Source organism: Stegostoma tigrinum, chromosome 22 (genome assembly GCF_030684315.1).
Source record: "Stegostoma tigrinum isolate sSteTig4 chromosome 22, sSteTig4.hap1, whole genome shotgun sequence".
Lineage (NCBI taxonomy): Eukaryota > Metazoa > Chordata > Chondrichthyes > Orectolobiformes > Stegostomatidae > Stegostoma > Stegostoma tigrinum.
The window spans coordinates 3310538-3337164 of record NC_081375.1 but is presented as its reverse complement, the minus strand read 5'-3'; the positions used below and the strand labels follow the sequence as shown (position 1 = coordinate 3337164).

General features: G+C 47.7%; 1 protein-coding gene across 1 annotated transcript; it reads right to left on the bottom strand.

Moving 5' to 3' along the window:
* Positions 1–1415: 1415 nt before the first annotated feature.
* On the bottom strand, positions 1416–25369 carry scpep1 (serine carboxypeptidase 1). Its single transcript, XM_048555151.2, has 13 exons — positions 25245–25369; positions 24332–24471; positions 23944–24033; positions 22710–22865; positions 15477–15551; positions 13747–13819; positions 13401–13438; positions 13190–13318; positions 12364–12457; positions 11611–11724; positions 11240–11377; positions 4331–4494; positions 1416–1693 (listed from the first exon to the last, which is right to left on the bottom strand). Exons 1-13 carry the CDS (start codon positions 25315–25317, stop codon positions 1625–1627), a joined length of 1353 nt encoding a protein of 450 aa, XP_048411108.1. The 5' UTR covers positions 25318–25369; the 3' UTR covers positions 1416–1624.
* Positions 25370–26627: the final 1258 nt, after the last annotated feature.

Below are 26627 nucleotides of genomic sequence, written 5' to 3'. Positions count from 1 at the left end.
TTCCTTGGATTCCAGATGATTGGAAGACTGCCATTGTGATTTTTAAAATGGGGAGGTGGCAAAAAGCAGGTAACTGTAGCCTATTAGCCCAACATCTATTGTTGGAAAACTGTTGGAATCAATTAAGGAAGTAATAGCAGAACATCTGAAAATTCATAATCTAATCAAGCATAGCTTCATAAAAGGGAAATCATGTCAAGAGTTGTAAGTCTCAATTAGCGTGAAGAGATGCATTGTATTTGGACTTCCAGAGGTGTTCAACCAGTCACTTCACAAAAGGTTATGACCTAAGAGCCCACAGTGTTGGAGGTAGTTTTTAGTATGGATAGTGAATTGGCTAATGGGCAGGAAACTGCAAGGGGTTCTGTTTCAGGTTGGCAGCCTGTGACCAGTGCCGGGTCCACAACGTATTAAAGACTTGGAGGAAGGAAGCGAAAGTACTGTCGTCAAATTTACAGACAGCACAAAAATAGGTGGAAAGGCAAGCTGCAATGGAATGCAAAGTTTACAGAGAGATTGATAGATTGAGCAAGTGGGCAAAATGTCAGCAAATGGAGCACAATGAGGGGAAATAACGTTGTTCATTTTGGAAGGTAGAACAAAAGAATAGAATATTATTTAAATGGAGATGAACTGCAGAAAAGCTGCACACAAAGCAACTTGGGGGGACTTGTGCATGAAACAAAGCTAGCACACAGGTAGAAGGCAGATCAGGAAGGATAATGGAATGTTGGCCCTTATTTCAAGGGGCTTGGAGAGTACCAGTAAGGATTTCTCACTGCAACTGTACAAGATGCTGTCAAGCTCACACCTTGAGTGCTGTGGGCAGTTTTGGTCCCCTTATTGTAGGAAAGATATAATTTCATTAATGGCAGTTCAAAAAAGATCCATTAAGGTGATCCCTGGTGTGGAAAGACTGATTCACGAACAGAAGTTAAACAGGTTGGGACTGTATTCACTGGAATTTCGAAACACGAGAAGTGAGCTCATTGAGAAATACGCAACTCTTAAGGGGCTTGACAGGGTAAATGCTGAGAGAATGTTTCCCCTCGTGGGAAAGACAACAGGGCAGTGTCTCAGAATAAATGGATGTGAGTTTACAAGTGAGACGAGGAGGAATTTCTTTGCTCAGAAGGTCGTCTCTCTTTGCAATTCCTTGCTGCAGACAGCGATGGCGGCAGAAACTGTGTGAATATTTAAAGCCGAGATGATTCTTGATCAGTCGGGGAAATCAAGGAAAAAGGCAGGAAAGTGGATGAAACGAATGCTGGATCAGCCATTATCCTATTGAATGGCAGGTAAGGCTTGAAGGGCCAAATGGCCTACTCATACTCCTATCTCTTATGGCCGGGGACAGAACGGAGAGTTATTCCTAGCACAACTATCCATAAATCAGAGACAGCCACAGCCACAGGGAGATGTCAGAGTTCATTTTAATCAAGAAAAGAAGATTCAGACAGTGATTACATCCCTGCTGTGTGCACCAGGGGCAACAATAGTGGGCTTTAGCAAGGTGCCATTATCTGGGACATTCTTCACTGAATGGCCCTCTCTACCTGAGTAATTCCAACCCGAAATCTTGTGGGTTAATACCACAAGCTAATCATGGATTTGAACAGCATTCTTATGGCTTCACCTGTCCTGTCACCATCCGTAACAGTTTCAGTGCCATCTCTCCCTGGTCGGATGGAATCTGAAAACAAAGAAATAACAATCATCAGCACAACCTGCATACTAATTAAAGGCAGAAGTTGAATATACACCAACGGCTGAGCCAGACACAGTATATGGGGGAAAAGCATGACTGCGGTTGTAAGAAATAATTGTGGGGGATTTTAATCTCCACGCAGAGGTTGAGAGCACCAGGAGGATTTGTTCCCAAGAGTGAGGGTTATTTTATTCTTTTATGGGATGTGAGCATCACAGGTAAAAGCCAACATTTTGTTGCCTGGCCACTTCACAGAGTCAATCACATTACTCTGGGTCTGGTTTACATCTGATCAAGCCCAGTCAAGGATTTCCTTTGAGCAAATCAGATGGCTTTATTTTTGAAAAAAAAAACCAATTGACACAGTGACCATTAGTTTAGTTCTTTAATTCAAATGTCACCATCTGCCATGGTGGCATCAGACCCATGTCCCCACATCACCAGCAGGAGGCTATGGTTAATCACTCCCAAGGCATTACCACCATTACAAACTACCGGCCAGGGAACGAGCTATTTTAGGAACCAGCATGCAAAGTGACATTAATTAATTACCCCTGACTTTAATTAAATACCCATTGTAAAGGAGATTCCATAATATGATCACATTTTATATTCAGTTTAAAGTGAAGGAAGTGTGGGTCTAAAGCTAAAAGGATAGGACAGAACTGGGAAAGCAGCTTCAAAAGTAAAATGATAGAGAGCAGCGGCAGTCAGGTCATTTAAGAACATTTCATATCCCAGGACAAAGATGTATTCCACTGGAAAAGACAGAACCATCTGTAGCTAGCTGAGGAACTTCAGTATAGTATCCATTTGAAAAAGACAAGTGGCAGGTCAGAGTACTGGACAGATTCTCAACCAACAAAGAATGTCTCTAAAATGCAGTAGAAGAGACAGCTAGCTAACAGACAGTAAGAGTTTCCACAAGCTTTCGAAAAGGAGTAGATTAAATAAAGTGAGCTTGGCCTCTTAGAGGGTGAACTTGGGTAAAATAATAATGGGAAACCAGGAAATGTGTAGATGGGTGCCGCTCCATTCACACTCGAGAAGCTTGACACCATCCAGGACAAAGCAGCCCACTTGATTGGCACTACATCTGCCAGCATCCACCGACACTCAGTCATACTGCTGCAAGATGCAGTGCAGCAAATCACCAAAGATCCTTAGACAGCACCGTCCAAACACATAAACACTTCCATCTAGAAGGTCAAGGGCAGAAAGGATATGGGAAAATCACCTGCAAGTTCCCCTTCAAGCCACCCACCGTCCTGACTTGGAAATATATCGTGTTCCTTCACTGTCACTGGGTCAAAATTCTGAAATTCCCTTCCTTAGGGCATTGTGGGTCAACCCACAGCACATGGAATGAAGCAGTTCGAGAGACCAGTTACTAGTGGTGTACCGCAAGGGTCGGTGTTGGGTCCACTGCTGTTTGTCATTTTTATAAATGACCTGGATGAGGGCGTAGAAGGATGGTTTAGTAAATTTGCAGACGACACTAAGGTCAGTGAAGTTGTGGATAGTGACGAAGGATGCTGTAGGTTGCAGAGAGACATAGATAAGCCGCAGAGCTGGGCTGAGAGGTGGCAAATGGAGTTTAATGCGGACAAGTGTGAGGTGATGCACTTTGATAGGAGTAACCGGAATGCAAAGTACTGGGCTAATGGTAAGATTCTTGGTAGTGTACTTGAGCAGAGAGATCTCGGTGTCCATGTACACAGATCCTTGAAAGTTGCCACCCAGGTTGACAGGGCTGTTAAGTAGGCATACAGTGTTTTAGCTTTTATTAATAGAGGGATCGAGTTCCAGAACCAAGAGGTTATGCTGCAGCTGTACAAAACTCTGGTGCAGCTGCAACATCTACAATCCTATAACTTGGTTTTTAAAAATGGCAGAAACATTGAACAAGTATTTTGTATGTTTATTCCCTGCAGAATATAAACTTGAAAATCCAGAGGTAAAGCAGAGAAACTTAAAATAATCACAATCTCCAGAGAATAAAGACCAGGGTCATGAAATAAGTGACTGCAATCATAGCGTTCTTCCCAAATTTCCTAGATTATGGAAAGCACACTTTAAAACTGACCAAAAACCTTTGACTTGTAAAGAGGGTTTTTACTGAATCTATGCATGTGGCAGCGATTGACAGACCCACACCAGAAGCACAAATATCTTGGCAAATACTTCATTACGGTACTGAGGCAGTAGCTGTTTTAAAAACAGTTCTGCCTTTAAGGTGGATGAAGGAAAATCTGTGATAAAGGGGTAGGTTTTAAACAGCAAATGACTGTCCGGGATTAGGGTCCAGGGAGCTGAACGTACGACTAATGACTAATACGCCCTTTGCATAAACATCACCAAAACAGATAATCTGGTTAGGAGAACATTTTCATTGGTGGAATCTTGCTGTGCACAATTTGGCTGCCTCATTTCCCATACTACAACAGTGACCACAGCTAAAGAACATTTTTTTTTGGCTGTAAAGCACTTTGGGACACCCTGTGGTCACGAAAGAGACTGTCTCAACGCAAAATGATGTTCTTTCAGCTCCTGAACTCCTTACTTGTGTCTGGAACATTAACCCAGGTATCCCAGACTGCCAGGAAGTTAAAAATCACTCACCATATGACCAGCTTTTAGGATCCAGAAGAAGGCAAAGTTCTGGTATTGTTTATAGAAGGCAGCAGTTTCAGAGGGCTTGGATGGAGTGTACACAGGTTTCCATCGCAGCCTGGAGAATGGAGAAAGGCCTGGCCATTTCAGCTTCTTCACCCACATTTCCTGCCCTGGATTGGGAAAAAGGGGAGGAAAGAGAGGGAGAGAGAAGATTTCTTCTTTCAGAAACTTGGATTAAATCTTCCATTTGCCTTGTCTGCACCAATAGGAATAGTTCCAGTATCTCTCCACCCTGAACTAGCCTCTGTGGCTTCCATCCTCTCCTTTCTGTAACGGGACTGTGCTCTAACAAGCTCTTGTCCTTTGTGTAGATTCAACACCCTGTGCAGTTTCAGACAATCCTGTACCCAACACCCCAATTTATCTTCACCCATATCCTTCAGTCTATTCACCCTCACAACCTATTGTTATCTCAGATGTAAAGATGCAAAGTGTGGAGCTGGATGAACACAGCTGGGCGGCACGGTGGCTCAGTGGTTAGCACTGCAGCCTCACAGCGCCAGGGACCCAGATTCAATTCCTGCCTCGGGCGACTATCTGTGCGGAGTTTGCACCCTCTCTCCGTATCTGCGTGGGTTTCCTCCGGGTGCTCGGGTTTCCACTCACAGTCCAAAGATGTGCAGTTTAGGTGGATTAGCCATGCTAAATTGCCCATAGTGTTCAGGGATGTGTGGGTCATAGGGGGATGGGTCTGGGTTGGATGCATCAAGGGGCGGTGTGGACTTGTTGGGCCGAAGGGCCTGTTTCCACACTGTAGGGAATCTAATATAATCTAATCTAATCTAAGCAGCATCTTAGGGGCACAAAAACTGACGTTTCAGGCCTAGACCCTTCATCAGAAAGGGGGATGGGGAGAGGGTTCTGAAATAAATAAGGAGAGAGGAGGAGGCGGATCAAAGATGGATAGGGGAGAAGATAGGTGGAGAGGAGACAGACAAGTTAAAGGGGTGTGGATGGAGCCAGTAAAGGTGTGTGTAGGTGGGGAGGTAGGGAGGGGATAGGTCAGTCCGGGGAGGACGGACAGGTCAAGGGGTGAGGTTAGTAGGTAGGAAATGGGGGTGTGGCCTGAGGTGGGAGGAGGGGATAGGTGACAGGAAGAGCAAGTTAGGGAGGAGGGGACAAGCTGGGCTGGTTTCGGGATGCAGTAGGGGAAGGGGAGATTTTGAAGCTTGTGAAGTCCACATTGATACCATTGGGCTGCAGGGTTCCCAAGCGGAATATGAGTTGCTGTTCCTGCAACCTTCGGGTGGCATCATTATGGCACTGCAGGAGGCCCAGGATGGACATGTCGTCTAAGGAATGGGAGGGGGGAGTTGAAATCGTTTGCGACTGGGAGGTGCAGTTGTTTATTGTGATAATTTTCTCAAAGTAAATGTGCAGGTTGAGTGAGTAGTCAGGAAGGCAAATACAATGTTTGCATTTATTTTGCGAGGATTTGAATATAAAAGCAGGGATATATTACAGGAGGGTTTATAAAGCTCCGTTCAGGCCACATTTGGAGTATTGCATGTGGTTTTGGGCCCCATATCTCAAAGGATATACTGGCCCCGCAGCAGGGTCAGAGGAGGTTCATGAGAACGGCCCCAGGAATGGAAAGCTTAACATATGAGGAATGTTTGAGGACTCTGGGACTATACTCATTGGAGTTTAGACGGATGAGGGGGGATCTAAATGAAGCTTACAGAATACTGAATGGCCTGGGCAGAGCGGATGTTGGGAAGATGTTTCCATTGGTAGGAGACTAGGACCCGAGGGCACAGCCTTAGAGTAAAGAGAAGACCTTTTAGAACGGGAGAAACTTCTTCATCCAGACAGTGGTGAATCTATGGCTGAATCAGAAGGCTGTGGAGGCTGGGTCATTGAGTATATTTCAGAGATAGGTAGGTTCTTGATTATCAAGGGTTCTGGGGAGAAAGCAGGAGAATGGGGTTGAGGAACTTATCAGCCATCATTGAATGGCAGAGCAGACTCGATAGGCCGAATGGCCTAATTTCTGCTCCTATGTCTTACATGGCAACATGGCAGATCTGATCATCCTCAATTACACTTTTCCTGCCTTTTCTCTGTAAACCCCAAGTGCCAATTGATCAGTGCCATGAGAATAGAGTTTTTAATACTTTTCTCACCAGCCCTGAGATAAATGATTCTTTTCTTCCACTACAGAAAAGCACAATGCTGTGGTCCCTGGAGTCACGCCTCCAGCCTTTGAGATCAATTGGGTCAAAGGGCTGAGAATTTCAGATGAAATTCAGTTTAGATAAATGTGAGGTTATTGCATTTTGGGAAAACTAAACAAGGGCAGGGCTTATACAGTTAATGGTATGGCCCTGCATAGGGTTGTAGAACAGAGACACCTAGAGGTACATAATTCCTTGAAAATTGTGTAACAGGTGGACTGGGTGGTGAAGATGACATTTAGTATGCCTTGCCTTCATCGTCCTGACCATTGAGTACAGGAGTTAGGATATCACTTCGAGGTTGTAGAGGATGTTGGTGAGATCGCTTTTGGAGTAGTGTATACATTTTTAAGAATTAGGATTTGCTTTATTGTCACTACGCATTTCTGGTCAACCTGCTACAGAAAGAATACCATTAAACTGGAGACAGTTCAGAAAAGATTTACCAGAGTTGTAAGAGGCTGGGACTTTTTCACTGGAGCAGAGGAGGCTAAGAGGAGGTTTGTAAGGTCATTAGGGGCATAGACAGGGTGAATAGCAAGGGTCTTTTCCTTTGGGAGGGCAAGCTAAAAAAACTAAGGGGCATATTTTTAGGGTGAGAGGAGAACAATTTAAAAAAAGGGACCTGAGGGGCAAACTTTTCACACAGAGGTTGCTTTGTATGTGGAATGAACTGCCAGAGGAAGTGGCAGATGCAGGTTCTGGATGTGAGTTTGCTCGCTGAGCTGGCAGGTTCGTTTTCAGACGTTTCGTCACCATTCTAGGTAACATCATCAGTGAGCCTCCGATGAAGCGCTGGTGTTATGTCCTGCTTTCTATTTATACATAACCACTAGCGCTTCATCGGAGGCTCACTGATGATGTTACCTAGAATGGTAACGAAACGTCTGAAAACGAACCTGCCAGCTCAGTGAGCAAACTCACATCCAGAACCTCAACCTGAGCTACAAGTCTTCTCAAAACTCACTAGGGAAAAATGTCTTTGGTGGTGGGGTTGGATTATAGATGGCGGAAGTGCCAGGGGATGATATGTTAGATCCGGAGGTTGGTGGGGTGGTACGTGAGGATGAGGGGGATTCAGTTTTGGGTGTTATCGCGGGGAGGGGGTGAGAGGGATGAGTTGTGGGAAATGCGAGAGACGCGGTCAAGGGTGTTTTTGACTACTGTGGAGGGGAAGTTGCGGTCCTTGAAAAACGAGGACATCCGAGATGTATGGGAGCTGTGGAGGTGAAGGAATTGGGAATAGGGGATAGGGGATGGAATTTTTGTAGGAAGGTGGGTGGGAGGAGGTGTATTCTAGGTAGCTGTGGGAGTCGGTGGGCTTGAAATGGATATCAGTTTCCAGGTGGTTGCCAGAGATGAAGGAGAGAGAGGTATCAGAGATGGTCCAGGTAAACTTAAGGTTCAGGTGGAAGGTGTTGGTGTAGTGGATGAACTGTTCAAACTCCTCGTGGGAGCACGAGGTGGCGCCGATACAGTCATCAATGTAACGGAGGAAGAGGTGGGGCTGAGGGCCAGTGTAGGTGCGGAAGAGGGACTGTTCCACGTCACCTACAAAGAGGCAGGCATAGCTTGAGTCCATGTGGATCCCCTTTGGCCACCCCCTTTGTAGGAAATGGGAGGAATTGAAGGAGAAAGGCCCGTTTTGGATTAGGATGCAAATACAAAAAAGATACTGTGGGAACTGATTGAAGTGCTTGAGCCCTCCCCTGCCCGATGCTGGGAAGAAAGTACTGCATTTGTGTATTTTTTAATTCACTGATGGGACATGGGCATGGGCATTGTTGGCTGGGCCACCATTCATTGCCCATCCCTAGTTGCCCCTTAAGGTGGTGGTGAACTGCCTTCTTGAACCACTGCAGTCCAAGTGCTATAGGTAGACCCACCCTGCTCTGCCACTCAGTTACATCATGGTTAATCCGATAACCTTCACTGTATTTTCTTGTCTTTTCTCCATAAACCCTGATTCTCAGCTGATCAGTGCTGTCAGAATCAAGTTTGATGTTTTTCTCTCAATCCCATAGAGGGAGTTCCAGGATTTTGACTCGGCAGTAGTGAAGGAACAACGATATGTTTCCAAGTCAGAATAGTGAGTGGCTTGGAGGAGAACTCGCAGGGGGTGGCATTCCCATGTATCTTCTGCCCTTTTGCCGGATGGAAGTGGCCACAGGATGGAAGGTGCTCCCTAAGGATCTTTGGTGAATTCCTGCGGTGCTTCCTATAGATGGTACAAACTGCTGCTACTGATCACTGGTGTCATTGTTATACAACACGGAAACAGACCCTTCGGTCAATTCGTCCCTGCCAGCCAAGTTGTCTAAACCAAACTAGTCCCACTTGCCTATGTTGGCCCATATCCCTCTCAACTTTTCCTATTCGTGTCCATTTCCAAATGTCTTTTAAATATTGTAACTGCACCCGCATCTAGCGAGTTTTGAGAAGATTTGTAGCTCAGGTTGAGGTTCTGGATGAGAGTTTGCTCGCTGAGCTGGCAGGTTCGTTTTCAGACGTTTCGTCACCATTCTAGGTAACATCATCAGTGAGCCTCCAACGAAGCGCTGGTGTTATGTCCCGCTTTCTATTTATCTGTTTACCAAGGAATCCTAAACAGATAAATAGAAAGTGGAACATAACACTAGCGCTTCGTTGGAGGCTCACTGATGATGTTACCTAGAATGGTGACGAAACGTCTGAAAACTAACCTTCCAGCTCAGCGAGCAAACTCACATCCAGAACATTTTTCCCTCCCCACCCTTGTCTGCTTTCCAGAGAGACCACTCTCTCCGTGACTCCCTTGTCCCCTCAACACTCCCCTCCAGCCCCAACACACCCGGCATTTTTCCCTGCCCCTACACCCCCATCCCAGGCCCCAAGAAAACCTCCCACAAACAGATGTTCACCTGCACATCTGCTAACGTGGTATACTGTATCCGCTGTTCCCGATGTGGCCTCCTCTACATCAGGGAAACCAAGCGGAGGCTTGAGACCACTTTGCAGAACACCCAAGCCCGGGTTCGTGACAAACGACTGCACCTCCCAGTCATGAACATTTCAACTTCCCCTCCCACTCCTTGGACATGTCCATCCTGGGCCTCCTGCAGTGCCACAATGATTCCACCTGAAGGTTGCAGGAACAGCAACTCATATTCCGTTTGGGAACTCTGCAGCCCAATAGGATCAATGTGGGCTTCACAAGCTTCAAAATATCCCCTCCCCCCACTGCATCCCAAAACCAGCCCAGCTCATCCCCGCCTCCCTAACCTGTCCATCCTTTCTCCCACCTATCCACTCCTCCCACTTCAACCCCCACCTACCAGCCTCCTCCCCTCCTCCTTGACCTGTCCGTCCTCCCTGGACCGACCTATCCCCTGCCTAACTCCCCACCTACACAACTTCACTGGCTCCATCCCCGCCTCTTTGACCTGTCCATCTCTCCATCTATCTACTCCTCTATCCACCTTCCTTCTGCCTCCCCTTCTCTATTTATTTCAGAATCCCCTTCCCCTCCCCAATTTCTCAAGAAGGGTCCAGACCCAAAACATCAGCTTTCCTGCTCCTCTGATGTTGCTTGGCCTGCTGTGTTCATCCAGCTGTACACCTTGTTATCTCAGATTCTCCAGCATCTTCAATTCCTACTATCCCCAACAAGAGGCCCTGTTTGGTATACTTACAACATAAAAAGAACCAGAGAGCTTCGTGTATTGAGGGATTATCAGATGGCTTTTAGAAAAGGAGCAAGGGAGGGATTAATTTCCTGATCACTGACAGAGAGAGACTTGACACTTGGAGCAGTGACTACAAAAGGCACAAAGGGATTGTGAAGAGAACATGTTTGTGATGGAGCTGCAGCATTTCCACTCCCTCTCAGTTCAAAGATGACAAAGACCCAAACCATACAATCAAAACCTAGATGCCCGTCTGTAGGCAGAACGGTGACATAAGCAGCATGCCTACTGTCACCACTTCGCTTCATTCCAAATGGCACCAAGTCAGTTAATACCAGCATTTTGGTAAATATAGGCCACAAGGAGAACTAGGTATTAAAGAAACCGAAAATTAACTTTACTGAAGTCAAGAAGTAAATTTAACAAGAACACCTTCCCCACACCAGCTTAACTCTCAAAATGTACAAATTAAAATATGAATATGAATTATTATTGTATTTGTTAGTTATTTTATTTTGCAAGGATTTTGCTAGGATTGCACAGTGCTACACATGTACAATGCAACATTTGAGTTTGTACATTAATTTCTGTGGGCAAGAAAACGTCCCATGGAAATAAACTCTGGCTGTAACATGGGCCGCTATGGAAACCCATGATTCACTTAAAACCATTTAGAAGGACCAATTCTCAGGAACGCAGACACAGTACTAAATGAGAACCATCTATATGTGGAAATATTTGCAGTGGGCCTTGAAAGTCATGAACTGCCAATTCAATTCAGACATGAAAATTATTCACTCAACCATTGCTGACAGCAATATGTACACCATAGGTTCCCTCTTGAAACATATGAAATTACTGTTAGAGGAACTAAAACCATTTTTAAATGCAACCATAGCATACAATACACAACCACACAAGTATCACGAGACACCCAGCCTAGCACTGCAGAACTCAATCTGAAGCAAAGCCGAAATCAAATGCGTGTATGAGAGAGCACGAGAGATCCTTACCTAGGGTGTCCACAATCAGGTCAAGTTGGCCATTATAAACTGTGACATTCACATCAGCAAGAAGCAGCTTATCAATGATGTTGATTACTGGCCTCATGAAATCGCCTTCCATATTGGAGAAAACTTCATGAGACTGACCTGGGTGGTTTCAGACAAGAGACTGGTTAAGTGTAGCTTGGTCTAAAGAGAGCAAACCAGAAGCAGCATATGTACCTTACTCAGGTATGATTCACAGTTCTGGGTGGGGCAGTAGCGGGTGCAGCAAGGACACAGGAACGTAACAATGGGGTGGACAGGGAAAAGTCACAGAGAATTCTTATATTGAACACTTCCATCTACCTCCTCCTCTACCGTCCTCCCCAAGACAGTACCTCCCCATTTCACAAAGTCTGGGATGATTTTCAGCTTCTTTCTGATAGGCCCATTCATCAGCCAATCCAGGCTGGTAGTTTGCAGGGGGACGATGTGGCGATTGTAAAGACTGACTGCAAAAATAAAAGGGAGACAGTAAGTATAAGACAGAGAGCCTCAGACAGCCTGGGAGCATTTCATGAAACAAAACAACTTTGAGACGTGAGGACTGCAGGTGCTGGTAGCTCTAGTTAATAAACATGGGGCTGAAAAAGCATCGCAGGTCAGACATCGAAGGAGCAGGGAAGGAGGATTTTGGGATGAAACATTGACTTTCCTGCTCCTTGGATGCTATCTGACCAGCTCCACATTTATTGACTCTGCTCAGCGCACTTCATTCTTTCTTGAGTTTACTTTGCTTGAAATAATCAAGGTGCCAGATGAATCTAAGCATCAGTTCACACAGCATCGTCAGTCCAAAGCCTCTCAAAAACATTTAGACATTTCTATTTCTGAAGATCAACACAGCAACAATTTTCATCCTCTGACAGTCAAATGTTGCCTCATTGCAAGGTTAAAAAAAATTTACTGCTCAAAATAGAACTGGATCAACTACCAATGAGGCCTATAGCCCTCCTCTCGTGCTGACTCTCTGACGGCATCCCGCTCCCTCAGTGCTAACCCTCACATCAGAGATTTTTCTCCAGGACACCCCAGTGTCATCCTAAGTCATGTTCTATGGCACAGAAAATAATGTCCCACAAATTGCTCACCTAGTTGGAAGTTCCTCATCAGTGGCACGATTTGTGGAGAGTTGGAGTCTGTCTGTTTGGTCATTATGTTGTAAAAGTTCACTCCATCAGTATTCTATTAGAGAAGCAGCCAAATGTTATACACAGTAATTACTGGCACGACAATGTCACTACTGTCCTGGGGTTGTGGGGGGCAGGGTCCATGTACGTGCACATGTGGGGTGCGACAGAGAGCTCTTGTGACGTAACTGGGAGAAAGTGCAGTGATAATTGTACCGCCACTGTTTGACATGCTGTCCCAAATATATCAACTCCCAAGGAGATGATTAATTTTCCTGACTGCGATTCAGGACAAAAACAATTCACAGCTGGTTTCGTCAGGATCAGAAAAGAAGCAATTGGTTGGGGTGTGGCCCGTTTCCTTCAGGTAGAATCTCAGTGTTCAACCCCCGAAGACCTATCCAGACCTCAAACAATTACCCCAGAAAACCCACCAGGAACAGTGCTTGGGAAGTGAGGTGGGGACATTGGATGTGATACAGTATGCCTGTGAGAGAGAGAGAGAGAGAGAAAGACAGTGTATGTGTGTCTGAGAGAGAGAGAGAGAGTGCACGTAAGCATGAGACACGTGTGCACGTGGGTGTGGGTACAGGCATGGGTACATACATGAGCGAGCGTGAGTGAGCCTGTGTGTGTGTAAGAGAGTGGTGTATATACAAGTAGAATTGAGCAACACACGCATGTACAATTCAGTTTGGGATCTCAGTGGATTCCTCTGACCAGCTAATGGCAGATCCCTAGCAGAGTAGACACTTGTAACAGAAAGCTCTCACACTCAGATACTCACTTGCTCAACAACCCCCTCTGTTACAGACCAGAGTTCAGTCGCGTGCTGAAAATCACCAGCTTCAATCGCTGCCTGCACTCTCTCAGCATAAGAATTGACCTCGGCCAATCCCTGGTCATCAAGCAGAGACTGGAAAACACACAAACATCCAAGTTTAAATACTATACACACACACAGTGAAAGCATCTGGAGGGCAAAGCCATAGACTTACAATGCTGTACAGGTAGGGTCCCCACGACAGGACGGAATCTGTAGAAACAAGGAAGCGTTTTCAGGTGATCAATATAACAGCATAATTCTGGCCAAATACAAACCGGCCCATCATCGAAATCCCCTGTGAAGATCTGAGTACACAGCTTTTTCCTCAGGTTAGGAGCCATTCTTTGATCTCTGCTTAATATTAAAACTATATTTTAAAACATTATTTTTAATAATCTGTTGCAATTAATGCTTTAATACTGGCACCAGCACACAGCACAGCAGTAACCGTTCCAACCCTCTCATTCCCCACAGTACAGTCCCTCTCCCATTCAATAGAAAGCTGAGAGAAGCCATACCCAGAGGAGAGATCCAGGAATCTCCCAAAGCCACACCAGCGAAACGACACTTGATTTGATTGAGCTGGACTGCCTGTGAATGGAATCATACATCAATACCAATAGAATCCAATAGGTTTCTACTCTAAGTGATATCACCCTCAGTAGAACAGCCGTTTTCATTTTCCCTCTCATTTATCCAGCTCCCCTTCAATGTATCAATCCTATTCCATCACGACTCCCTGTGGAAGAGAGTTTCACGTTCTCCCCATTCTCTGGTCAAAGAGATTTTTCCTGAATTCCCTCCCATTGGAATTTTAGTGACCATCTTGTCTTGGTGGTCTGCGGTCTTCCCCACTAGCGGAAATATCTTCTCCACACCTGCCCCAACAATCCTTTCCAAATCTTGAAGGTCTCAATCAGGTCCATCTCCAGCTTATCTTTACCAGATGGAAAAGCCCAAGCCTGGTTGACCTCTCCAGCTTTCATGTTTGTACAGAGCTTTCACACTTCACCCACTTTCACTGCGTCCTTGGAGACAGATCAAAATATTCCTGGTGCAATCTAATCAACATTGTACACAAATTCAAAATAACTTTGGTTTTGTTCCATGCTGTCCCTGAAGAGATTAGCTGTGTTATGTTTGAGTTTTTTTTAAGCGGTCTGATTAAAGTCTATTGCTACTCTGTGATTTGTCTATGTTGAGCTGCAAAACCTTCTCTTCCTTCCGCAGTTCAGGAAATTTGACATGTCCTTAAGGACCCTCACCAACTTCTACAGATGCACCATTGAAAGCAAACTGTCCGGATGCATAACAGCCTGGTATGGCACTGCTCTGCCCAGGATCATAAGAAACTACAGAAGGTGGTGTGTACAGCCCAGACCATCCATGGACTCCATTTACACGGCTCACTGCTGCAGTAAGGCAGCCAAAGACCCATCGCATTCCTGGTAATGACCTGCTATAACCTCTTCCATCAGGTGGAAGACACAGAAGCTTGAACACACGCACCAACAGCTTCTTTCTAGCTGTTATCAGACTGCTGAATGGTCTGTAGCCTCAAATAACGTAACCTTCAGGGTAACCTGTATGCCTCGAAGTCTTTTTGATTTGTACATCCTTTGCTGTGATCTGCCTGAACTGCTCGTAAACAAAGCTTTTCACTATTTTGGTACAAGTGACAATAAAATCAATTTTTCTTTTGGCTTTTACTACCTGAGGATAATGTGGGCATTTCCCTCCTACTGCAGTGTACCATCTCACTCATGGTGATGTTGAAATTAATCGTAAAACACCTATTCTGCAACTTCACATTTAACACGTTTAGCTAATACTTGGACTAAATCACACATTTTGCTGACTATGCTCCATCTATGCCCAGTGACTGAATGCAGAAACCATACCCCAGGGCTGCGACGCTCCATGCCTCTCACTGCAAAAATACATGAAAACTGCAGCTAAAAGTAGATTGTGCTTAGTTCAATAAGATCATAAGACACAAGAGCAGAGGTAGGCCATTCAGCCCATTGAGTCTATTCTGCTGTTCACAGTTTATCTGTGAATCCTCAACTCCACACATTTCCCTAGAACCTGCAATTGCCTGCTGAGTAAAACATCTCAGCTTTTGCATTTATTTGATGACCAAGCTTCAACAGCCCTTTGCAGTACTACTCTCAATGAGGAATTCCTCTCATCGGTTTTAAATGGCAAACCCCGTACCGAGACTCCACACGTTCCAGAAGACTCCTACCTTAATCAACTGCAGAGAAATACCAGCTGCCATTTTACCACCATAGGATTCAGCGAAAATGTAGAATGGAACGTTCTGTTCAAAATAAGTTGATATTTTGATTTCAGACTTCTGACATTGGACAAATCAGAGTGACATACACCTCTCTTATTTAGTCATGGGCTGTGATTGGCCAGCATCTATTGCCCGTCCCTTGTTGCCCCTTGAGAAGGTGATGAGCTGCAGCCTTGAGCCACTGCAGTCCATTTGCTGTACACAACACCCTTAGGGACGCAGTTTCTTAAAACAGTCAGAAATCACAAGCCCAATTCATGCCTACTGCAAGTAATTCTGCCTACAATTCATACCAGAGGTACGATGTGTTCCTCAGCTGATGCACTTAAGTACACCTGTGTAGAGTTTTTATTGTAGATCTAGTCTGTTCATATCTCAGGCAGAATGCACCTGCATAGCTGACCATGTCTTCCATCTTAAACTGACCACTCCCATGTAACAGTCAGACAATGATTTTCAGGAACTGTGGTATCACATCAATGCATTCTGAGCTGAATAATGGGTGCAGAGGCTAAAGGGGATCTCCCCAGTGCTTCTCCTACAGCTCCAGTCGTACCCACATGGGTCTGGTCTCCATGGCACTATCTTGACAACAGCAACAACAGACACTATTTCTCAGGATGCAGCACGTTAACAAATCCTCAAAGCTGGGAATTGAACTGTCAGGTGAGGCTGACAGCCCTTGATGTCAAGACCACATCTGACTAAGTGTAGCATCAAGGAGCCCTGGCAAAACTGGAATCAGTGGGTATCAGGGGGCAAACGCTCCAGTGGCTGTGACATTCCTGACACACAGGAAGATGGTTGTAGTTTTTGGAGGTCAGTCATCTCAGTTCCAGGACATCTCTGCAGGAGTTGCTCAGGGTATTGTCCTCGACCCAGCCATCTTCAGCTGCTTCAATGACCTTCCCAACACAAGGTCAGAAGTGGGGATGTTCACTAATGATTGCACAAAGTTCAGCACCATTTGTGACTCCTTAGATACTGAAGCAGGCCGTGTTTACATGTAACAAGATCTGGACAATATCCAGGCTTGAACTGACAAGTGGCAAGTGACATTCGCGCCACACAAATGCCAGGCTATGACCATCACCAATAAGAGAACCTAAGCATCATCCCCTGACATTCTATGGTGTTACCATCATTCAATCACCCATCAATATCCCTGGATTTACCATTGACCAGAAACTCAACAGGACTTACCTTATAAACACAGTGGCTACAAGAGCAGGTCTGAGTCTGGGAATACTGTGGCAATTAACTCGCCTCTTGACTCCCCAAAGCCTGTACACCATCACAAACCAGAAATGTGATGAATAGTCCCCACTTGCCTGGATGGATGATGCCCCGACAAAACCCAAGAAGCTTGACACCACCCAGGTCAAAGCTGCCTTCTTGATTGGCACCACATCCACAAACATCTCACTCCCTCCCAGCACCAACGCTCAGTAGTACACACAGCTGATATCTACAAGATGCCCTGCAGAAATTCACCAAATATCCTCAGACAGCACCTTCCAAACCCACAACCACTTCCATCTAGAAGGGCAGCAGATAGATGGGAACACCATCAACTTCAAGTTGCCCTCCAAGCCACTCACCATCCTGACTTGGAAATATATTGCTATATGCTCACTGTCACTGGATCAAAACTATGGAATTCCCTCCTAAGGGCACTGTGGGTGAACCTACAGCATATGGGCTGCAACAATTTAAGGCGGCAGCTCACCACCACCTTGTCAAAGAGGCAACTAAGGATGGGCAATAAATGCTGGCCAAGCAAACAATGTTTGTATCCCACGAATGAATCAAAAAGCTGATAAGAGTTAAAGATTAAAGGAGTGTTGAATATTTGGTTTTATGAACACAAACACATGAGTCACACCAAACATTTACAAGTCTCTGGTTAGGCCTCAGTTCAGAGTATGACGTCCAGTTCTGCCCCAACAGGCTCTTGCAAGACCCAAGAAGTAGATCAATGCTGCACAAGAGCTGCTTGCTGACACTGTTGAAGATACCTCCCATCACTACGCTGATGGTTGAGTGTACTCGGACAGCCTGGCAATTGCCTGCTTTGGCTTTCTGCTGTTTTTTTGTGTACGAGACATTCCTGTGCAATGCCACACCGTCAGGTGGTTGTTGCAAGAACAGCTCGGCCGGGCGAGCAGCACGCTCTGGTGCCGAGGTGGTTTATCAGGATGGTGTGGAGATGACGAGACATTTCTTCACCCAAGCAGTGAGGAGCCTGTGGAATTCTTTACTGCAGGAAGTGGTTGATGCTAAAACAGAGTGGGCCAGTGAGGGGGCTGCAGTTAGCGGTGAGAGTGGGCCTCTCGCACGGCAATGGCCTCCGGGGCGGTCCCAGCAAATGGAACGGTGCCTGCAACAGTGGGACTTGGGACACTGGGCATTTCTTTTTTGCTTGCTTACCTTTTGGCTCTGTTAAATATTTTAATTCTATTTTTTGTAACTAAGTGGGCACCAGTGAATGGCAACTTAACGCATTTTTCGCTATACTTATGTATTCCTGTAGTTAGTACACGTGACAAAATAATATAAATCCAAATCTAAATGTATTGAAGGAGACTAGATACAGCACTTGGGGCTGAGTGGGATCAAAGGTTATGGGGAGAAAGTAGGATTAGGCTATTGACTCAGACAGTCAGCCATGATCATAATGAATAGTGGAGCAGGCTCAAAGGGCCGAATGGCCTCCTCCTGCTTCTGCCTTCTATGTTTCTATGTTTTATGGAAATCAGACCTCTGTCTGGCCAGTCACAAGGAAGATAAATGGCCTGGTGGTATTATCACTGGACTATTAATCCAGAAACTCAGCTAATATTCTGGGGACAAATCCCACGATGACAGATGATGGAATTCAAATTCATAAGAAAGATTTTGAATTGAAAGTCTAATGGTTTAGATTATTTTCTATTGTCAGGAAAAGCCCAACTGGTTCACTCATGGCCTTTCAGGAAGGAAGTTACTATCCTTACCTGGTCTGTGACTCCAGACCCACAGCAATGTGGTTAACTCTGACGACTTGTGGGCAATGAATGCTGGCCTAGCCAGTGATACCCACATCCTGTGAATAACTTTTTAACAAATCTTAAATTTCAGTCATAGGAAGCGGGGCTCGCTGGAGAGGCCAATATTTATCATTCATCAGCCTGGTACCAGATGTTTGACATTTTAACTCATTGTACTTCTCTTGGTGAATCAGTGGCAGGGGCCTATCTGCTCGTTCTTTACAGTCTCCATGGGACAGGGATGTTAGAATCAGGTACATTTGATACTCTTTTCCCGAGGATCCCTCCCCCTCCCACCCCTTCTTCCCAACCTAGCCCTCCCTGATATCTCCCAAATGCATGGAGTCTCTGAATGGGATGGTATTCCTAGATGTATAGCTCAGTTCCTGATGGTACTTGCTACTTGGTTACAGTGAGTGGTAAAATTGACCTTGTGGTCTTTAGAGTTGAGAATATTAGAGTCATCGTCGGGACATTTTGAATTCTGTGCGGTTTTAATAATGTAAATAAGAGAAGATGAATTTCCTGTTTAAGTGGGGAATGATAGCCAGGTTTAGAATAATTAACTAAAGAATAGAAAGGCTAGGGGAATTCACAAGGAAATGATTAAGATTTAAAAAGAATAAGCTGAAAGGATGGAGGCAGCAGGGAGCACAGGGAACTTTCAATGAAGAGAATTAAGTTGCAGGGTTACAGCCAAAGAGGCAAGCTGGGTTCGAGAGGAGAGACCCCGAGAGTGAGACGTAGAGTACGAAATGAAAACAGATCAAACCTGGAAAGACAACGATCCACACAAGGAACTGCGTGGGTCAGCGTCCAAAGATGTGCAGGTTAGGGCGGATTGGCCGTGCTGAATTACCCAGTGTTCAGGGATGTGTGGGTTTTAGGGGGGGATGGGTCTCAGTGGGATGCTCCAAGGATTGGTGTGGACTTGTTGGGCAGAAGGCCCTGTTTCCACACTGTAGGGATTTGGAACCAAGACAGATGTTTAGTCCCTGCTCACTAGGGCAAAATTTATAGCCAAAGACAACATTTCCACAACAGAAGTACAACAGAAGTACAAGAAGGACGGGTTGCATCTGAACTGGAAGGGGACCAATGTCCTGGGTGGAAGGTTTGCTCGAGTAGTTCGAGAGGGTTTAAACTAGTATGGCAGGGGGGTGGGAACCTGAGCTGTATACCAGAGGTGAGCGTTGATGCAGGTGAGGCAGTAGCAAGAGGTAGACCAGCTAGTGGGAAGGATTTTCCTGGGAAGGAACCAAGGGATCGGTTAAAGTGTGTTTGCTTTAATGCAAGGAGTATCAGGAATAAAAGTGATGAACTTAGAGCATGGATCAGTACCTGGTGCTATGATGTTGTGGCCATAACAGAGACATGGGTTTCTCAGGGGCAGGAACGGTTGCTGGATCTTCCAGGGTTTAGAACATTTAAAAAGAATAGGGAGGGTGGAAAAAGAGGAGGGGGTGTAGCACTACGAATCAGAGAGGGTATCACAGCTACAGAAGCTTCCATTGTCGAGGAAGATCTGCCTACTGAGTCAGTATGGGTGGAAATTAGGAACAGCAAGGGAGTTGTCACCTCGTTAGGGGCTTACTACAGGCCCCCCAGTAGCAGCAGGGAGATTGAAGAAAGCATAGGTCGACAGATTTTGGAAAAGTGTGCACGCAGTAGGGTTGTTGTAATGGGTGACTTTAACTTTCCTAATATTGATTGGAACCTCCTTCGAGCAGAAGATTTGAATGGAGCTGTTTTTGTAAGGTGTGTTCAGGAGGGTTTCCTAACGCAGTACGTTGACAGGCCGACGAGGGGAGAGGCCATTCTAGACTTGGTGCTCGGAAACGAGCCGGGGCAGGTATCAGATCTTGTGGTGGGAGAGCATTTTGGTGATAGTGACCATAACTGCCTCACATTCTACATAGCTATGGAGAAGGAGAGGATTAGGCAAAATGGGAGGATATTTAATTGGGGAAGAGGAAACTATGATGCGATTAGACATGAGTTAGGAAGCATGGACTGGGAGCAGTTGTTCCATGGTAAGGGAACTATAGACATGTGGAGACGGTTTAAGGAACAGTTGTTGGGAGTGATGAGTAAATATGTCCCTCTGAGACAGGCAAGAAGGGGTAAGATTAAGGAACCTTGGATGACGAGAGCGGTGGAGCTTCTAGTGAAAAGGAAGAAGGTAGCTTACATAAGGTGGAGGAAGCTAGGGTCAAGTTCAGCGAGAGAGGATTACTTGCAGGCAAGGAAGGAGCTCAAAAATGGTCTGAGGAGAGCCAGGAGGGGGCACGAGAAAGGCTTGGCAGAAGGAATCCGGGAAAACACAAAGGCATTTTACACTTACGTGAGGAATAAGAGAATGGTCAAAGAAAGAGTAGGGCCGATCAGGGATAGCATAGGGAACTTGTGTGTGGAACCTGAGGAGGTAGGGGAAGCCCTAAATGAGTTTTTTGCTTCTGTCTTTACGAAAGAAACCAACTTTGTAGTGAATGAAACCTTTGAAGAGCAGGTGTGCATGCTGGAATGGATAGAGATAGACGAAGCTGATGTGCTGAAAATTTTGTCAAACATTAAGATTGACAAGTCGCCAGGCCCGGATCAGATTTGTCCTCGGCTGCTTTGGGAAGCGAGAAATGCAATTGCTTCGCCACTTGCGCAGATCTTTGCATCCTCGCTCTCCACTGGAGTCGTACCTGAGGACTGGAGAGAGGCAATTGTAATTCCTCTCTTCAAGAAAGGAAATAGGGAAATCCCCGGCAATTATCGACCGGTAAGTCTCACGTCTGTCATCTGCAAGGTGTTAGAAAGGATTCTGAGGGATAAGATTTATGACCATCTGGAAGAGCATGGCTTGATCAAATACAGTCAACACGGCTTTGAGAGGGGTAGGTCATGCCTTACAAACCTTATCGAGTTTTTTGAGGATGTGACTAGAAAGGTTGATGAGGGTCGAGCTGTGGATGTGGTGTATATGGACTTCAGTAAGGCATTTGATAAGGTTCCCCATGGTAGGCTCATTCAGAAGGTCAGGAGGAATGGGATACAGGGGAACTTAGCTGCTTGGATACAGAATTGGCTGGCCAACAAAAGACAGCGAGTGGTAGTAGAAGGAAAATATTCTGCCTGGAAGTCGGTGGTGAGTGGAGTTCCACAGGGCTCTGTCCTTGGGCCTCTACTGTTTGTAATTTTTATTAATGACTTGGACGAGGGAATTGAAGGATGGGTCAGCAAGTTTGCAGACGACACAAAGGTCGGAGGTGTCGTTGACAGTGTAGAGGGCTGTTGTAGGCTGCAGCGGGACATTGACAGGATGCAGAGATGGGCTGAGAGGTGGCAGATGGAGTTCAACCTGGATAAATGCGAGGTGATGCATTTTGGAAGGTCGAATTTGAAAGCTGAGTACAGGATTAAGGATAGGATTCTTGGCAGCGTGGAGGAACAGAGGGATCTTGGTGTGCAGATACATAGATCCCTTAAAATGGCCACCCAAGTGGACAGGGTTGTTAAGAAAGCATATGGTGTTTTGGCTTTCATTAACAGGGGGATTGAGTTTAAGAGTTGTGAGATCTTGTTGCAGCTCTATAAAACTTTGGTTAGACCGCACTTGGAATACTGCGTCCAGTTCTGGGCGCCCTATTATAGGAAAGATGTGGATGCTTTGGAGAGGGTTCAGAGGAGGTTTACCAGGATGCTGCCTGGACTGGAGGGCTTATCTTATGAAGAGAGGTTGACTGAGCTCGGTCTCTTTTCATTGGAGAAAAGGAGGAGGAGAGGGGACCTAATTGAGGTATACAAGATAATGAGAGGCATAGATAGAGTTGATAGCCAGAGACTATTTCCCAGGGCAGAAATGGCTAGCACGAGGGGTCATAGTTTTAAGCTGGTTGGTGGAAAGTATCGAGGGGATGTCAGAGGCAGGTTCTTTACGCAGAGAGTTGTGAGAGCATGGAATGCGTTGCCAGCAGCAGTTGTGGAAGCAAGGTCATTGGGGTCATTTAAGAGACTGCTGGACATGTATATGGTCACAGAAATTTGAGGGTGCATACATGAGGATCAATGGTCGGCACAACATTGTGGGCTGAAGGGCCTGTTCTGTGCTGTACTGTTCTATGTTCTATGTTCTATGTTCTAGAAAGCATCGTGACATTACCTGGAATTCTGGCTTCATGTTGAAGAATTCCTTCAGCAGAACCATCATGTCTGTTACAATCATGGAGAGGTCCTTGGCGAATGCTTTAGCATCAGTGGTGTAACTGTACCCAGTGCCCACTGGATTATCTACAAACAGCAAACTGGCAGCAGTCACCTGTCACAGGAGAAGGGACAAGAGGACAGGGTTTTAAAAGCCAGCCTAATGGCAACCATATAACCTTCATGTTGTAAAAACCCATCTGGCTCACCAATATCCTTCAGAGAAGGGAATCTGCTGACCTTAACCAGTCTGATCCGAGACAGATTCCAGACTCTCAGCAATGGGGTTAACTTTTAATTGCCCTCCAAAATGATTCAGGAAGCCACTTGGGCTCAAGGGCAATAAACACCAGCCTTGCCACCTCACAAAAGAATATTCACAGGTCAGGCACAGCCGGGGAGGTGGCACACTGCCTGCGAGGTAAACAGCATAGACTCTAACCTAAAGATGGAAAATCAAATACTGGGGGTTAAACTTAGTTAGGGTGTAGTCAAGGATTGCAGACAGGAGCATTCCTTGCAGAAGCTCAGAGCAGAAAAAGTACTTTTCCCACCCTCAGGCAACTGTGTGGAGATTGCACATTCTCCCTGTGCCTGCGTGGGTCAGCGTCCAAAGATGTGCAGGTTAGGGCGGATTGGCCGTGCTGAATTACCCAGTGTTCAGGGATGTGTGGGTTTTAGCGGGGAATGGGTCTCGGTGGGATGCTCCAAGGATTGGTGTGGACTTGTTGAGCAGAAGGCCCTGTTTCCATACTGTAGGGATTCTATGACAATGATTCTGAAACAAACGGGAGGACCGGAGGAGACCTGGTTGGACCATCCTTCTCCACCACCACCTTGTTCCTTGTTCTAAACAATAAGATGTTTTGTTACAATCGTACAGAGTGTAAGTCAATCTGCAGTTATCAGCTGGATCAGCCATGAACTTGCTGAAAGGCAGAAGAGGCTGGATGCGGAGAATGGCCGACCCTGCTCCTAATTCAGAAACAAAAGCAGAAATTGCTAGAAAAGCTCAGCAGGTCTGGCATCATCTGTGAAAAGAAATCAGAGTTAATGTTTTGGGTCAAGTGACCCTTCCTCAGAAGGATTGTCATTCACATGTTTATTGGCATCAGGAACAAACAGTGAAGGGACCATGAATGAGGTAAAGATAGTGAACTGATTAATCTGTCCACGTTGAAAACAAACCTTACCCATGAGTTATTCCTGGGATTCAAGTCGGTGTTGAGAGGGCCAATTTCTTTAAAGTTTCCAAATCCACAGCTAGAGGCTCCTGGGCCACCCTTTACAGGGACAGGGATAGAACAGAGAGCACAAATAAACCAGAGATGTTTCCCCACACAGCCCCAATCTCTCACCAATCCCTCCTGTCTCATTTTAAACACAGCTTTCCACCCCCCCCCCCCCCCAGACCAATTCATCCCCCCACCAAACCCTCCTTTCCCTTAAATAACATCTCCCCAAACTCCCACTCACCAGCCCTGGCCCCCATTCCCCTCTGCTTGCCCCTTCCTATTTCCCCTGTTCCCATACCCCAACCCCGAACCAGTCCTTCCTCTGTTAGTTGGGAAGCAGCATTACCTGTAGCCACATGACGAGGGGAAAGGCGGTGAGGTTTTCAGTCGGACTGTTTGCGTAGTACAGCCACCAGAACATGTTAGCATCCTGACGGACGGTGACATATCCCCAAGCCTCTCTCCCAGGCTCTGGGCCACTGCCGGCTGTGTACAGAGACAGATTGACAACGAATACAATGGCCACTCAGACTGCGGGATACTCCCAGGGGATGTGGGTGGGGTGCGCTGCGGTGGGGTGGGGTAAGCAGGGGCATTCAGGGGGGGGGGGGGAGGGGGGGACGGGGAGGAGGGGACGGGGTTGGGGGGTTGAGGTTAGTTTGGGGAATCAGGAAGTGAAAACGTGTCTGTGATTTATTGACGCGGCTCTCCCTTTCCCTCCCGCTCGGGAGGGAAGTGGGGTTGGGGTTGTCGTGGGGGGTGGGGTTGGGGTTGTTGTGGGGGGTGGGGGTGGGGGTGGGGGTGGGGGGGTTGGGGTGGGGGGGTTGGGGTTGGGGGGTTGGGGGTGGGTGGGGGGTTGGGGGTGGGTGGGGTGGGGGGGTGGGGGGGGTTGGGGGTGGGGTGGGGGGGTGGGGTTGGGGGGGTGGGGGTGGGGGTGGGGGTGGGGGGTGGGGGTGGGGGGTGGGGGTGGGGGGGTTGGGGTTGGGGGGTTGGGGGTGGGTGGGGTGGGGGGGTGGGGGGGTGGGGGGGTTGGGGGGGTGGGGGGTGGGGTGGGGGGGTGGGGTTGGGGGGGTGGGGGTGGGGTGGGGGGGGTTGGGTTTGGGGATGAATGTACAAGTTTTTGTTGTCCCGAGCAGACCTTTTCGGAAATGACGGAGAGTTCTGCAGCCTGACAGCGCCCGGGACACACTCCTTAGCCCGGGGGCGGGGAGCCCGGGGACAAGCGCATCCCGACGGTGGGGAATCCCACTCACACTGACCTGCCACAGCGAGTCCCAATAACAACAACAACACCAGTAGCGCCGCTCCGAGCCTCCCCGCGCTGGACATCATGTGACACAGACTGCACCCCTTCTCCTGGCCGGGCCCCGTGTGCCGGCTTCGCCCCGCCCCCGCCACAAACCCCTCCCCCTGCCACAAACCCCTCCCCCCGTCCCAAACCCCGCCCCCTGCCACAAACCCCTCCCCTGTCCCAAACCCGTCCCCCGTCCCAAACCCCGCCCCCTGCCACAAACCCCTCCCCCCGTCCCAAACCCGTCCCCCGTCCCAAACCCCGCCCCCTGCCACAAACCCCTCCCCCCGTCCCAAACCCCTCCCCCTGCCACAAACCCCTCCCCCCGTCCCAAACCCCGCCCCTGTCCTTTTTGTTTTCTTTCAGCAGCCCCAGAGCCCGAATCCTGGAGAGGGACGAGTGGGGGAACTCGGAATCTAGGGGCAGGGCGAGGGGGTGAGCCCGAGTCCTGGAGAGGGACGGGTGGGGGAACTCGGAATCTAGGGGCAGGGCGAGGGGGTGAGCCCGAGTCCTGGAGAGGGACGGGTGGGGGAACTCGGAATCTAGGGGCAGGGCGAGGGGGTGAGCCCGAGTCCTGGAGAGGGACGGGTGGGGGAACTCGGAATCTAGGGGCAGGGCGAGGGGGTGAGCCCGAGTCCTGGAGAGGGACGGGTGGGGGAACTCGGAATCTAGGGGCAGGGCGAGGGGGTGAGCCCGAGTCCTGGAGAGGGACGGGTGGGGGAACTCGGAATCTAGGGGCAGGGCGAGGGGGTGAGCCCGAGTCCTGGAGAGGGACGGGTGGGGGAACTCGGAATCTAGGGGCAGGGCGAGGGGGTGAGCCCGAGTCCTGGAGAGGGACGGGTGGGGGAACTCGGAATCTAGGGGCAGGGCGAGGGGGTGAGCCCGAGTCCTGGAGAGGGACGGGTGGGGGAACTCGGAATCTAGGGGCAGGGCGAGGGGGTGAGCCCGAGTCCTGGAGAGGGACGGGTGGGGGAACTCGGAATCTAGGGGCAGGGCGAGGGGGTGAGCCCGAGTCCTGGAGAGGGACGGGTGGGGGAACTCGGAATCTAGGGGCAGGGCGAGGGGGTGAGCCCGAGTCCTGGAGAGGGACGGGTGGGGGAACTCGGAATCTAGGGGCAGGGCGAGGGGGTGAGCCCGAGTCCTGGAGAGGGACGGGTGGGGGAACTCGGAATCTAGGGGCAGGGCGAGGGGGTGAGCCCGAGTCCTGGAGAGGGACGGGTGGGGGAACTCGGAATCTAGGGGCAGGGCGAGGGGGTGAGCCCGAGTCCTGGAGAGGGACGGGTGGGGGAACTCGGAATCTAGGGGCAGGGCGAGGGGGTGAGCCCGAGTCCTGGAGAGGGACGGGTGGGGG

Bases quoted from the DNA above. Each gene is read 5' to 3' on its own strand.
- scpep1 (XM_048555151.2), bottom strand. From the start codon at position 25,317: ATGATGTCCAGCGCGGGGAGGCTCGGAGCGGCGCTACTGGTGTTGTTG. The intron at 24,472-25,244 runs GTCAGTGTGAGT...CTCTGTACACAG, and splicing joins ATTGGGACTCGCTGTGGCAG to CCGGCAGTGGCCCAGAGCCT. The intron at 22,866-23,943 runs GTAAGGTTTGTT...CTCCTGTGACAG, and splicing joins ATCCCAGGAATAACTCATGG to GTGACTGCTGCCAGTTTGCT.